Below are 15718 nucleotides of genomic sequence, written 5' to 3'. Positions count from 1 at the left end.
GATTGGGGGAATCCCAAGGTGTTCCCAGGCCGGTGTGGAGATGTAATCTCTCCACCTAGTCCTGGGTCTTCCCTGGGGTCTCCTCCCAACTGGACATGCCTGGAACACCTCCTGAGGGAGGTGCTCAGGAGGCATCCTTTCCAGATGCCCAAACCACCTCAGCTGGCTCCTTTCAATGCAAAGGAGCAGTGGCTTTACTCAGAGTCCCTCACGAATGACTGAGCTTCCCACTCTATCTCTAAGGGAGACACCAGCCACCCTTCTGAGGAAACCCATTTCAGGCGCTTGTACCCGTGATCGAGTTCTTTCAGTTATGACCCAACCCTCATGACCATATGAACAAAGATTGACCGGTAGATCGAGAGCTTCGCCATTTAGCTCAGCTCCCCTTCACAACAGTACGGTAGAGTGAATGCAATACCGTCCCTGCTACACCTATTTTCTGGCCAATCTCACATTGTCCCCTCACTCATGAACAAGACCACGAGGTACTTGAATTCCTTCACTTGGGACAAGACCTTATTTCCTATCGTTTTTTTTGTTGAGAACCATGGCCTCAGATTTAGAGGTGGTGATCCTCATCCCAGCTGCTCCACACTCTGTTGTGAACCAACCCAGTGAGTGCGGAAGGTCACAGGCTAATGACGCCAACAGGACCACATCATCTGTAAAAAGCAGTGATGAGACCCTGAGCCCACCAAACTGAAGACCCTCCTCTCCCCAATTATGCCTCAATATCCTGTCCATGAATATCACAAACAGGATTGTTGAAAAGGCGCAGCTCTGGCGGCCAACCCCCACCGGAACGAGTTTGACTTATTGCAGAGGCCCAAACACAGCTCTCACTTTGTGAGTACAGAGATGGGATAGCCCTGAGAAGAGACTCCCTCACTCCATACTCCCGCAACACCTCCCACAGTATCTCCCGGGGTACCTGATCATAAGCCTTCTGCAAGTCCACAAAGCACATCAAGATTGGATGGGCATACTCTTAGGCCCTCCCATGATCCTTATGAGACTGAAAAGCTAGTTGGTTGTTCCACAGCCAGGATGGAACCCGCATTGTTCCTCTTCAGTCTGAGGTTCGGCTAACGGCCGAGCAGTCCTTTCCAGCGTCCTGGAATAAACTTTACCCAGGAGGCTGAGTAGTGTGATGCCCCTGTAATTGGCATACACTCTGGCCCCCTTTTTTTTAAATATGGGGACTACCATCCCAGTTTGCCACTCCTTTGGCACTATGCCAGAACTCCACGCAATGTTGAAGGGACGTCTCATCCAAGACAGTCCTTCCATAACCAGAGCCTTTAGCATTTCTGGACAGATCTCATCAACCCCCCGGGGCTTTGCCACTGCAGAGTTGTTTGATTACCTCAGTGACTTTCACCAGGGAATTTGATGATGATGCCCCATCAGCTTCCAGCTCTGCCTCTACAACAGAGGGTCCAGTCTGATGTAGGAGTTCTTCAAAGAGCTCCTTCCAGTGCCATATTACCTTCTCAGTTGAGGTTAATAGAGTGCCATCCTTACTGTATACAGCTTGGATGGTTCTGCGTTTTCCTCTCCTGAGGTGCCTCACATTCCTCCAGAAGCACCTTTGCACCAACCGAAAGTCCTTCTTCATGGTCATATTGGTCGCAAGAATAGCTTGGTCACTTGAGGGTTAATGACAGAGGTGGGACGAAGTCACCAGCAAGTCACTCTCAAGTCATGAATAGGCAAGTCCCAAGTCAAGTCATAATGACCACCAGTTGTTTGCAAGCTGACTTGAGACTTGACTTGGGACTTGAGACTTGCCTATTCATGACTTGACAATAACTTCACAGTGACTTCTTCCCACCTCTTAATGATTCATTCATTTAATGTTAAAATATAAAAGGAAACAGCTTTTTCAAAGGATAAAATAGTTGCTCTTTAAAGAGCCTCTGATTTGTTTTAAAGAGTAGCAGCAGGTGTGAGTTTTCAGAGACGACAGGTGAGCTGGATCCTCAGGACATGTAACCAGATGAAGGTCTCCTCCACAGCTTCGACCTCTTGGTGGAGTTTTTGGAGACACTTTCCTCACATTTTGAAGAGCAGAGATGTTCTCTTCTTTTTTCTGAACTTCAGGTTTCGGTGTTCACCTCCATCACTGGAAGTTTTGAAGTGCATCTATATTTACAAGGTTCTCTGCACAGCAAATATTGAAAGTTGAAATTTTCCTGATGTGGGACAAGTGAAGAAATAAGTTGAGACTTTTCTCGTACAACCCCTGGCAAAAATTATGGAATCACCGGCCTTGGAGGATGTTCATTCAGTTGTTTAATTTTGTAGAAAAAAGCAGATCACAGACATGACACAAAACTAAAGTCATTTCAAATGGCAACTTTCTGGCTTTAAGAAACACTATAAGAAATCAGGAAAAAAAATTGTGGCAGTCAGTAACGGTTACTTTTTTAGACCAAGCAGAGGGAAAAAATATGGAATCACTCAATTCTGAGGAAAAAATTATGGAATCATGAAAAACAAAAGAACGCTCCAACACATCACTAGTATTTTGTTGCACCACCTCTGGCTTTTATAACAGCTTGCAGTCTCTGAGGCATGGACTTAATGAGTGACAAACAGTACTCTTCATCAATCTGGCTCCACCTTTCTCTGATTGCTGTTACCAGATCAGCTTTGCAGGTTGGAGCCTTGTCATGGACCATTTTCTTCAACTTCCACCAAAGATTTTCAATTGGATTAAGATCCGGACTATTTGCAGGCCATGACATTGACCCTATGTGTCTTTTTGCAAGGAATGTTTTCACAGTTTTTGCTCTATGGCAAGATGCATTATCATCTTGAGAAATGATTTCATCATCCCCAAACATCCTTTCAATTGATGGGATAAGAAAAGTGTCCAAAATATCAACGTAAACTTGTGCATTTATTGATGATGTAATGACAGCCATCTCCCCAGTGCTTTTACCTGACATGCAGCCCCATATCATCAATGACTGTGGAAATTTACATGTTCTCTTCAGGCAGTCATCTTTATAAATCTCATTGGAACGGCACCAAACAAAAGTTCCAGCATCATCACCTTGCCCAATGCAGATTCGAGATTCATCACTGAATATGACTTTCATCCAGTCATCCACAGTCCACGATTGCTTTTCCTTAGCCCATTGTAACCTTGTTTTTTTCTGTTTAGGTGTAAATGATGGCTTTCATTTAGCTTTTCTGTATGTAAATCCCATTTCCTTTAGGCGGTTTCTTACAGTTCGGTCACAGACGTTGACTCCAGTTTCCTCCCATTCGTTCCTCATTTGTTTTGTGCATTTTCGATTTTTGAGACATATTGCTTTAAGTTTTCTGTCTTGACGCTTTGATGTCTTCCTTGATCTACCAGTATGTTTGCCTTTAACAACCTTCCCATGTTGTTTGTATTTGGTCCAGAGTTTAGACACAACTGACTGTGAACAACCATCTTTTGCAACATTGCGTGATGATTTACCCTCTTTAAAGAGTTTGATAATCCTCTCCTTTGTTTCAATTGACATCTCTCGTGTTGGAGCCATGATTCATGTCAGTCCACTTGGTGCAACAGCTCTTCAAGGTGTGATCACTCCTTTTTAGATGCAGACTAACGAACAGATCTGATTTGATGCAGGTGTTAGTTTTGGGGATGAAAATTTACAGGGTGATTCCATAATTTATTCCTCAGAATTGAGTGAGTCCATATTTTTTTTCCCTCTGCTTGGTCTAAAAAAGTAACCATTACTGACTGCCACAATCTTTTTTTCTTGATTTCTTATAGTGTTTCTTAAAGCCAGAAAGTTGCCATTTGAAATTACTTTAGTTTTGTGTCATGTCTGTGATCTGCTTTTTTTCTACAAAATTAAACAACTGAATGAACATCGTCCGAGGCCGGTGATTCCATAATTATTGCCAGCGGTTGTAGTCGGAGCAGTAACCATTAAAAAACTGTGTAGCCGTATTTGGTAAAAAATAAAAATAGATGGAATAGATTTACAAATATAAAATGTTCACTCAGCTCAACAGTGATTACCTCCCGCCAGAACCCCCCGCCATAAGAACAGTTTCTTCCCCTCTGCCGTTAGACTCATGAACACCTCATAACTCAAGTCACCTTAAGCTTAACTCTGTCACTTTATCATTTTATCACAGGTCACTTTAGACAATGTACTTTGGTTTAATTGCACTCCTCCCACTGCACTGTTTTTTCTGTTTCTCTGTTTTTCTGTTGCACACTTTTTTTTATCTTATATTTTATCTTATTTTGACACATATGTTATATTTTATCTCAGCATTTTATCTCTTCTTAATGTTGCACCATTGTACCGAAGCAAATGCCTAGTCTGTGAATCCTGTTCACTGGCAATGGCAATAAACTTCTTCTGATTCTGATTAATTCAACATCCTGTAGCTAAAGGCTAAGCTAACGTTAGCTGATAAAACTTAAGCGGTGCACTACGTCACATCGTCACATTTCATTTTCAGTTACTCACTCCTCTCAGACAAATTTGCAGAAACTCCGTTGATCAAACTGGGTATGTGTATATGTCCATAAGTGAAGAATTTCGGACTGAGTATGTCTGCTCGATCACACCGGCTGCTGGCTCTCTGCCTGGTCGACTGGTGTGTCAATGTGGCCAGGTGAGCTCTGGCTCCTTCCTCCACAGCAAGAGGACATTCCACGCCCCCAGAGCTAGCATCTGCCATCTGGTCTGTTCCGACAAGGCCCTCGAGTTTCACTACCACCCATGGGACAGCGCGCCCGACCCCATCGGTTTCCGCTGCAAGTGGAGTCCACAGGGTGGAGATGTAAAGTCCACGTTGTCTCTTTAGGCTGAGCCCAGCCGGGATCTGAGGCAATCCTGGCCACCAGGCACTCGCTGATGGGCCCTCTGTCCAGGCCTGGCCCCAGATGGGCACCCTGTGCTGGATCACGTTCCCTCTGGCTCGTTTGTCTTTGTGAGCAATTCTTAGTCTGGTCCCTCGCCTGAGACCAATTTGTCATGGGAGACCCTACCATGAGCACGGAGGCTCCAGACAACACAGCTCTTAGGATCATAGGAGACACAAACCTCTCCACTACAATAAGGCGATGGCCCCCAGAGAGGAAAATACACCTCACAGTCCATATTTGTTGAGACAGCATTGTACCACTGTGACATACTGCTGATTAGAAAATAGTTGCTGTTTCTTTCAGAGTAAAGTGGATTTTGTTTTTTAAACTCCCATGGTTGGCTGCCCTTCTCCACTCATTTGTTTCTTCTGAAACAGGTTTTTTTTTTAATGATTACTGCTGAGTTTTATCTTTATTTCCAATTTTGCTTTTAACCTCTGAAATCCTCCTTTACAAAATCATGTAAAAATTGCTTGTCAAAGGTAATGCTCTGTAATCAATCATTTCTGTAGATTGTCTTATTGTTCTGTAGCTGATGGCACCTTTTTAACTTGATTTTTGCCTCATCATTGTAGTTTCTGGGGCTCCTTAGATACTGTGATTAATGTGTTTATGTAATCTCAGTTTAATTAAAGTACTTCATAAACATGAACCAGTTTTGACTTTAGTTTGTTTTAGAGACTGATTCCCTGCTTCTGTTTCTTTATTCACAAACTTTTAAAAACAAAGTGTATAATAGTATAGAATAAAAACACTGAAATAAATCACAAACAGCACCAGGCCTTTACCCTGTACAAAGGTGTGTAATTATGGACGTACATTCTTGCCCGCTGAGCAAATTTACCACACAATTATCTCTCATTGCACACAGTTCTACAATTTGTTGTGCAAGTCTGAATACCTCTTCATCAAAATTATGCTACCAAGAGGCACAGACACTACTAATATTACATTGAAGTTTATACAAAAGATATCTCATGTTAGGACCAATTACAAAATGGGAGCCTAAAAGGCTCATATTGCTAAATGTCCTTACATCATTATCACTATTACGCATCTTATCAAGTAAATTTTATACAACACTTAGCAAAATTAAGCTCAATACTCATACAAGTAGCAAATATGACAAAATATTACAATGTGTGGTATATGGCACACACCAGACCTTATGTATAGCCTTTCTCCAAGCACAATAAACTTTCAATGAAATTGAAACCGGTTGTGTGACTGGTTGTGAGGCATATACTGATTGTTTTGGGGATATAAATAAGATCTGATACAGGTTGTTTAATTTAATGATTTTCTTTAGGAAGATATGGAAAAGTTGGAAGCAAGGGAAAAGGAACAAAAACAGCAAGAAGCCCAGAAAAAGCTTTTTGAGGGGCTCAAGATCTTCCTGAACAGAGAAGTTCCCAGAGAGTCATTGGCTTTTGTCATCAGGTAAGAGAGATTTGTACCGCTGAAAATAGAGTAATTCTCAAACTGGTGTGTGTATGTGTGTACGTGCATGTGTTTAATCCTTTTTGCCTTTTTGCTGCCTTTTAGGTGTTTTGGTGGTGAGGTATCCTGGGATAAGTCTGTTTGTATAGGTAGCACATATGATGTGACAGATGAGACCATCACTCATCAAGTCGTTGACAGGCCCAAAATCGACAAACAGTATATTAACAGGTGAAAGCATGATACCAACTCCCCCTACTGCTTTATTCATCGTCACCAAATTTTATTCTATGTCTACAATGAATGCTTTGAGCTATATTTCTGAATCTTGAATATATAGTAGATCTGATGATTGCACTCTTCTTTCCTTGTTTATGTCTATTTCACATTCAGAGCCCTGTTTGACAGGCCTCGTCTGCTCTCTTGGCTTACAACAATGCTGCTTTTCATGCTCCTCAATACTCTTAGTCCTTTGATGTGTCCATCTTTGCATAAATGGGCTGTAACCACTTTTTAAAGAATAATTTCTTCCTATATATGTGCTTATTACATAACAGAAATGGGGAAGTAATAAGATTATTTTAACAGTTGTTCCATTTTGTTTCAGGTACTACATCCAGCCCCAGTGGGTCTATGATTGTGTCAATGCCAGAATGCTCTTACCAGTGGAGGATTATTTCCTGGGAGTGACTCTGCCCCCCCATCTCTCTCCCTTCATGGAGGAGAAGGATGGGGACTACATTCCCCCAGAGAAACTGAAGATCTTGGCTTTGCAGCGGGGAGAAAGGCCTGGTAGGGATCCAGGTGTTTTTTCTGACATCTCAGCTTTCATACTTTTATTTAGAACATCTGGTTGCCACAGCCAAAGCAATGTTGTCACCTGTGTTTGTGAGTTGAGTGGTTTGCAACTTTACCCAAACCATAGTGAAATAATTATGACAACTTGGAATCAAATTTTAAAAGATTTGAGATGCTCAAGATGGGCCTGACTTGGAATCAAATTTTAAAACATTTGAGGTGCTTAATCTGACCAGTCATGTCATTTCACCTGTAGGGTTATGGAGTTTATTAGCAGGCCCTAGTTTCTGGTCTGGGAGCATGCACTGGTGTTGTGCGTCACCGCATCCACAATAGAGAATTGCCTTGTGTGCTGGATGATGACTACTCAGACATACTCTGTCTATTGCAGGCAGGTGAAATGTGGGCGTCCCTTATAATGTCATAGCTGACATTCACTCAGACAGAAGGTGCTACCCCTTATCTGAGTCTCCCTAATTGACAGTTTGTTTTATACAGAGTCATTGCAGTGATACTCAAGAATCGTCTGAAGAGACTGGGTACCCACGACATCCAGTTGTCAGCTTAGGTTACATCCAAATATCACAACCACATGTTAAGACAGGAAGCACCAAGGGCCTCATTTATCAAAAGTTCATATGCATAGATTTGTGCTTAAACCATGCATACAAACATTTCTATGCAAAGTTTGGATTTTATTAATTTTTTTTTTCCTCTAGTACGCAATTAGCAATTATGTCAAGATAAGATCACACTTAACAGCTAACTTACTGTATTCATGCTGAATAAGTACTCTTCTCTCCCATTATCAGTAAACACATGTTTATAAGGAGTAATAGAGCAGCAGGGTGGGTCAAAGTTTAAAGTGGAAGTTTATGAAACATGGACCAGTTCAGACCTTATGCACCCAGTCCTTTGTGGCAGTGTTACCCATGCACTTGTGGAGAGTGTTGGCAGACAGGACCTGGATGATGTTCTGTGCCCTCTTCACACTGAATGAGCTTGTCCTCAAATTTACTGTCTGCCAACCTCTCCACATCAGTGAAGATGCTGAATCCTCGAATCTGCAGGTGCACCTTCAGAAGGCTTGGCGTGGGAGTGATAGTCAATGAAACAAATGTTTTATGCAGAGAGCAATGTATGCATAACTTGTAAAATCTTGAATAAAATAAAATATTTTTAAATTCATACCAGTTTACACAAACGTAACAAAAGCCAAATTCTGGCACCAATATGACCATTCCATAATTACTACCTTCACCAACAGGCAGGGGTAGAGGCTAATGTGCACATTCACCTCGCAGCTAAAGGAGTTTACTCAAATTTTGCACTTGATACAATAACATTAATTAGCTTGTAGCCTCTGACTGCTGTAGCAATGTTTGCATTATAAATAAGTGTAGTGCATTCAGAAAGTATTTACAGCACTTGTCCACATCCTGCTGTGTTACAGCCCTACTCCAAAATGGATGAAATTAATCTTTACTCAAAACCCCACACACAACACCCCACAATGACGATGTGAAAAAGCACTTTTGAGATTTTTACAAATTTATTAAAAATGAAAAAATTAAAGTCGCTTGTACATAAGTATTAAATACCTGCCCTCTTTTGCAGTTTTCTATTTAAAATATGTCCATGTTATTTTCACTGGTCAAATTTTATGAGGGTGGAGTTTATCTTAAAGACAGCCACAAGTCTTTAATGTCACAGGAGTGCGAAGGATTCTTCGAAACCTCTAGCGATTAAGTAATTTTCTACTTATTCTTTTAATTGGAAAGTTTTATGATAGTTGTGATGAGAGTGTTACACCTTCTTAAAGATTGCTAAAATTGACCATAAGTGATTTTGATGTCTAAATTAAGAAAGAACATGACAACATGAATAATCCTACCAATAGTGGGGTTTAAAACTACTTGTGGATGGGTTGTCACCACCTAGTGGCATATTATTTTTATGTTTCATCTCACTGCTGTGATCTCACACAAACACTTTGATCTCCGTTTCTCAAACATTGATTTTCTTCACGCTCTTAGCTTTTATTCCTTGTGAGAAACACAAGTAACAAACAAATGTTTTTGATTTATGTGTGGTTAACCGGGGGCATTTCTGAATGCAAAAGTTGATTTTTACTATTGTGCATATGACCGGCATGCACCTCTTTGATAAATATGGATTGTTTTGTACTTGCACCCAAAAGCATTTATAACATTTTATAAATGAGGGCCCAAAACTCCAAAGACTTTGACCTTCCGTCTCCTGCAAAGATATGTTTCATCACATGCCTCTGTCCAGGGACCTCATGATTCCATGATTTTTTTCCCATGCGTCTCCTGATCTCAAATACCGAGTATCCAGAGACAATAACATAAATGCAGAGATAACTTGATGTCTCTACTAGTTTGACACTTTTACTACATACAGATACACTTCTGATGGCGTAGTTCATGAAGTCGCTGAAAGCCTGGATTTTTAGTACAGCAGATAACTAAGAATCATTCAAATCCGGTTACAAGCACCAAAATTTTACTGTGTATACCTTTTGGTACATAGTGTAGAAAAATAACTTTAGCCATTTGAATTTTCAATAGGGGGCCAAGTAGGGGTCAACTGAAGAATTGCACAGGGTCACAATTAAAAAAAAATGTTCCAGTCATATTGAAAGTGATACCACATTATGTATCTGATGACAATGATTCCAAAAAGGTATAGTTTGGACTATCTATAACTGAATGTTCTGGGGTTATGGGGTTAAAAACAGCAAGAATGGAAGACAAAGTTTCAGTTTGTACAGGGGTCAAAAGTTAAAGTTGCTCCAGTTTGGGTAAAATGTGGTGCAAATTATTGTACAAACTGAAAGTGACCTTTGTCACCATGCTTGCTGTTTTTACCCCATAACTCCAGAACATTCAGTCACAGATAGTCCAAACTATGCCTTTTTGGAATCTTTGTGATCAGACACAATGTGGTATAGCTTTCAATATGATTGGAACATTTTTTTTGACCCGCTATGCAGTTCTTCAATTGACCCCTACTTGGGCCCCTATTGAAAATTCAAATGGCTAACGTTATTTTTCTAAAATATGTACCAAAAGGTCTACACAGTCGAACTTTGGTGCTTGTAACCAGATTTGAAGGATTCCTCTGCAAATATTGTTATCTGCTGCACTACTTACCATATTTCCTTGATAGCCCAGGTGTTGTTTTTTTTCTCCCTTCTTCAAACGTGCAGGCCCGGCGCCTAAACGAGGCACGTGAATATTCAAAGCTGGCGAGTATTAACAAAATGTTGGTTGCTGCCTGCACTGTAATTTATAGGTTTCACACATATCCCTGTGTGTGGCAAACCAAAGACAACCGCTTTGTATCTGTCATGTAGTGTCTAGATAGACATACTCAGTATCTTCTAATGAGATAGTAAGAAATCAATGCAGTGCTAAATCAAACCCATGACAGTGCGTCACCTACCGTTGTTCCTCTGCAACTTTCACCATGGCATGCCGTTTAATTTTAGGATTTTAAGGTACCACGCTGCAGCAGGATTATAAAAAATTAATTGTAAACTGTACCTACATTGCTGTTTTTTTTTTTTTTTTTTTTTTTGGCAAACGCAACCGCTTGCAGCTTTGTCTCAACGGTGTATGATCTGTATTTCCTTTCTCTAGCATCACTAGTAGGAGTCGCACAGGAGTCAAATTACTGGCATATTGTACGTCGGCACATGCACTGGAACAGGAGGCTGCCATTTGGACCTGCGGCTGCTCACATGGACAGTCGGCCAGGCAGAGATGTCTGGCAGCTAGCATAAGTGACCCGGCCTTTAAACAAGACCGGTGCTTATTTAAGGCAGGCGTTGAGTTTTTTTCCCCTGGTGAGGTTTTGACCCGGCAATTAAATGAAGCAGGCCAGTATTTAAGGTCAGGTGTTTAACCAAGGAAATACAGGTCGTCGTGGTCCAGGACAATTGCAAACCCAGACACTTATTCCTCACTCATCTTCTCAAGTGCTGCAATCAGGGTGTCTGTCCATTGATTCCACAAAAATCACATCATTGTCTAGTCCTTTCCTCAGGGTGTCATGGTGAATGTTTGTCTGGGTTGACACAAATTTTTCTGGTTATCGGTGTCAATAGATCATAATCCAGTCTACTGTGATTAATATAATCAGAAATTAAAGTAACTTTTGGAGCAATTTGTATTCAGAGATTATTAATGAACTGATTTTTATTCAATAATAGCTCATGAAGAAGATGAGGATGAGGAACAGGAGGATGATGATGACAAGGACCAGGATGAGGATGAGGAGGAAGAGGACCAGGAGGAGGATGAGGAGGAAGAAGCAGTAGAAGAGACAAATCTTAAGAAAATGGAAGAGCAGCGATCCCGGGGCAAGGTAGAACCTGATCCCTTTCATTACCCTCTCTGTTATCTCGTGTTACTCCAGTTAGGTGACACCTTGTTGTTTCACTTCTTTCTAGTCTCTTCCAGTGAAAGTGACACCTGGAAAAGTGAAAATAGAAAATCCAGTTCGCTTGGAGCAAGAGGAGCAAGCAGAAGAAAAACGTCTTGCCATCATGATGATGAAGAAAAAGGAAAAGTACCTTTACGACAAGATTATGTTTGGGAAGAAAAGAAAAATTCGAGAGGTAGGTTTGTTATTAAATGAATATGGATCCATGTGTTGATTAGACTGCTGGCACATAGGAAGAGCTCTTAACCACTGTGGATCCTTTGTTTTCTGTATCTGCCTTCTTATCTCTGCTTGGTAATGTTTAACTGTACTGCACATTTATGACCTTGACAATAGTCACGCCCAGTGATGAGCCCCTGTTAGTGGTATGCTAAAAGGTTTCATCATCTCACCTGTCGATTGACTGCATTGATTCTCTTCTTGTAGGCAAACAAGCTTGCTGCCAAGAGGAAGGTGCATGACGATGCTGAAAAAGCAAAGAGGAAGAAGTCACGAAAATGACTCGCCTGATTATTATGATGATGCAAGACTGATACTGTATTTAACTTGATGAGCTGCAATGTTTTACATAGCCACATTTTCACACATCTCAGTGTATTTTAGGACTACAACCCTTACCAAAAAATAGTATATGCAAGTATGTTTCAAGTATACTTCTAGTTTACTTTTTATATACTTATCAGTACTATTTTTTGGTAAGGGAAGTACTACATCCAGTTTCTGGATGTGAATCAAACGACTACGTTTGATTCACTGTACACAAGTACTTTCTGCTGTGCTCTAAAATGTATACATTAAACACGCTTTATTCTGAAATAAAAACATTTACGTCAATCAAGAATATTTTTGTAATTGTGAATTTTGCCCAGACATGAAACATGTTTGTATTCCACACAGTACTGCTGGCCTGCACATTTTTCATTCAGGTTTTCAGTGATATTTGACAGTGGTGGCTGAAAATGGATCAAAAGAAATGGTGAAAAGCGCGGCATTACAAGCCAGAAGGGCAGAGTTCACATATTTGCAGTGGGCAGAAGCTGAAGTCAGTGCTGTTGTGGATGAAATGTCCAGTTGGTCGACACAGGGAGTGGGTGTTGATGATAGAGCGTAAGCCTCTTTGGCCCATGAGATGCTGTAGTGATGATAGTGTGTTAAGAGTCAGACTGGACTCCAGTTCTGCTCATTTCAGTGCAGCTTGCTTCTCCACCTCCACAGCACTCACCGTGAGCTGTCTAAGCATGCTGACCCAGTCTGGGTCTGAGCCTGACACTCTGGGTGAAATGGGGGAGGCCACACAGCTCAACAAAAGCGCTAGTGTCGTGCCTAAGCAGGACAAATGTAGGATGAGCGGCACTGCCCCACAATGCTCTGCAAGAATCAATGCCCTCTATGGAGACAGCTCCCACCCACTGTAATGGACGAGGCATTCTGTCCACGTACGTTTTGTACACTCAACAAAAATATAAACGCAACACTTTTGGTTTTGCTCCCATTTTGTACGAGATGAACTCAAAGATCTAAAACTTTTTCCACATACACAATATCACCATTTCCCTCAAATATTGTTCACAAACCAGTCTAAATCTGTGATAGTGAGCACTTCTCCTTTGCTGAGATAATCCATCCCACCTCACAGGTGTGCCATATCAAGATGCTGATTAGACACCATGATTAGTGCACAGGTGTGCCTTAGACTGCCCACAATAAAAGGCCACTCTGAAAGGTGCAGTTTTATCACACAGCACAATGCCACAGATGTCGCAAGATTTGAGGGAGCGTGCAATTGGCATGCTGACAGCAGGAATGTCGAGAGCTGTTGCTCGTGTATTGAATGTTCATTTCTCTACCATAAGCCGTCTCCAAAGGCGTTTCAGAGAATTTGGCAGTACATTCAACCAGCCTCACAACCACAGACCACGTGTAACCACACCAGCCCAGGACCTCCACATCCAGCATGTTCACCTCCAAGATCATCTGAGACCAGCCACTCGGACAGCTGCCGAAACAATCGGGTGCATAACCAAAGAATTTCTGCACAAACTCTCAGAAACCATCTCAGGGAAGCTCATCTGCATGCTCGTCGTCCTCATCGGGGTCTCGACCTGACTCCAGTTCGTCGTCGTAACCGACTTGAGTCGCTGGCGTTTGGCACGTTGGAGGTGTTCTCTTCATGGATGAATCCCGGTTCACACTGTCCAGGGCAGATGGCAGACGGTGTGTGTGGTGTCGTGTGGGTGAGCGGTTTTCTGATGTCAGTGTTGTGGATCGAGTGGCCCATGGTGGCGGTGGGGTTATGGTATGGGCAGGTGTCTGTTATGGACGATGAACACAGGTGCATTTTATTGATGGCATTTTGAATACACAGAGATACCATGACGAGATCCTGAGGCCCATTGTTGTGCTATACATCAAGAACACCTCGTTGCACCTCTTGCTTGCCTCTACTGGTGGTTGGCTCTCACTGCGGTATTGTATCACTTCCTGTTCCGGAGCACAGCGGTGTTTTTCTGTATCTGTCAGCTGTTTAATCTGCGCAGTTAGATTGATCTAGTTATCTAGATTACGATTTGTTTCCCAGTGTAATCTTTACGTGCCTTAACTAAAGCACTCCTTCTGCTGAATCACCTCTAAATTATTTACACATTATTCACTTTGCGTGTTTTTAGGAATCCGCTAGCTTAGCGTAGCTACTAGCTCTTAGCCGATTTAGCATGGCGGCTTCTCCTGTCTCTCCCGCACTTTTCTGCTCTGGGTGTGTAATGTTTAGTTATTCCTCGGCCTCCTTTAGCAGTAATGGTACTTGTAATAAGTGTAGCTTATTCGTAGCTTTGGAGGCCAGGCTGGGCGAATTGGAGACTCGGCTCCGCACCGTGGAAAATTCTACAGCTAGCAAGGCCCCTGTAGTCGGTGCGGACCAAGGTAGCTTAGCCGCCGTTAGTTCCCCCCTGGCAGATCCCGAGCAGCCGGGAAAGCAGGCCGACTGGGTGACTGTGAGGAGGAAGCGTAGCCCTAAACAGAAGCCCCGTGTACACCGCCAACCCGTTCACATCTCTAACCGTTTTTCCCACTCGACGACACACCCGCCGAGGATCAAACTCTGGTTATTGGCGACTCTGTTTTGAGAAATGTGAAGTTAGCGACACCAGCAACCATAGTCAATTGTCTTCCGGGGGCCAGAGCAGGCGACATTGAAGGAAATTTGAAACTGCTGGCTAAGGCTAAGCGTAAATTTGGTAAGATTGTAATTCACGTCGGCAGTAATGACACCCGGTTACGCCAATCGGAGGTCACTAAAATTAACATTAAATCGGTGTGTAACTTTGCAAAAACAATGTCGGACTCTGTAGTTTTCTCTGGGCCCCTCCCCAATCGGACCGGGAGTGACATGTTTAGCCGCATGTTCTCCTTGAATTGCTGGCTGTCTGAGTGGTGTCCAAAAAATGAGGTGGGCTTCATAGATAATTGGCAAAGCTTCTGGGGAAAACCTGGTCTTGTTAGGAGAGACGGCATCCATCCCACTTTGGATGGAGCAGCTCTCATTTCTAGAAATCTGGCCAATTTTCTTAAATCCTCCAAACCGTGACTATCCAGGGTTGGGACCAGGAAGCAGAGTTGTAGTCTTACACACCTCTCTGCAGCTTCTCTCCCCCTGCCATCCCCTCATTACCCCATCCCCGTAGAGACGGTGCCTGCTCCCAGACTACCAATAACCAGCAAAAATCTATTTAAGCATAAAAATTCAAAAGAAAAAATAATATAGCACCTTCAACTGCACCACAGACTAAAACAGTTAAATGTGGTCTATTAAACATTAGGTCTCTCTCTTCTAAGTCCCTGTTGGTAAATGATATAATAATTGATCAACATATTGATTTATTCTGCCTAACAGAAACCTGGTTACAGCAGGATGAATATGTTAGTTTAAATGAGTCAACACCCCCGAGTCACACTAACTGTCAGAATGCTCGTAGCACGGGCCGGGGTGGAGGATTAGCAGCAATCTTCCATTCCAGCTTATTAATTAATCCAAAACCCAGACAGAGCTTTAATTCATTTGAAAGCTTGTCTCTTAGTCTTGTCCATCCAAATTGGAAGTCCCAAAAACCAGTTTTATTT

At 42.1% G+C, this 15718-nt stretch overlaps 1 protein-coding gene across 2 annotated transcripts in view; it reads left to right on the top strand.

The window, feature by feature from the left end:
• pes (pescadillo) overlaps positions 1 to 12436 on the top strand; it is a 42422-nt gene extending 29986 nt beyond the window's left edge. The window contains exons 10-16 of one of the 2 annotated variants that reach the window (XM_034170225.1): positions 6204 to 6334; positions 6440 to 6565; positions 6942 to 7126; positions 10325 to 10329; positions 11381 to 11524; positions 11610 to 11777; positions 12029 to 12436. In XM_034170225.1, the coding sequence (XP_034026116.1) occupies positions 6204 to 6334; positions 6440 to 6565; positions 6942 to 7126; positions 10325 to 10329; positions 11381 to 11524; positions 11610 to 11777; positions 12029 to 12103 (834 nt within the window). In that variant the 3' untranslated portion in view covers positions 12104 to 12436. Of the gene's footprint in view, positions 1 to 6203; positions 6335 to 6439; positions 6566 to 6941; positions 7127 to 10324; positions 10330 to 11369; positions 11525 to 11609; positions 11778 to 12028 lie in introns of both variants that reach the window. The other variant, XM_034170224.1, reaches the window with a different exon arrangement.
• The last annotated feature ends 3282 nt before the right edge of the window (positions 12437 to 15718 follow it).

The sequence above is a fragment of the Thalassophryne amazonica genome, chromosome 5, assembly GCF_902500255.1.
Source record: "Thalassophryne amazonica chromosome 5, fThaAma1.1, whole genome shotgun sequence".
Lineage (NCBI taxonomy): Eukaryota > Metazoa > Chordata > Actinopteri > Batrachoidiformes > Batrachoididae > Thalassophryne > Thalassophryne amazonica.
The sequence above is the reverse complement of the archived record's forward strand: the minus strand, read 5'-3'. Positions and strand labels throughout refer to the sequence as shown.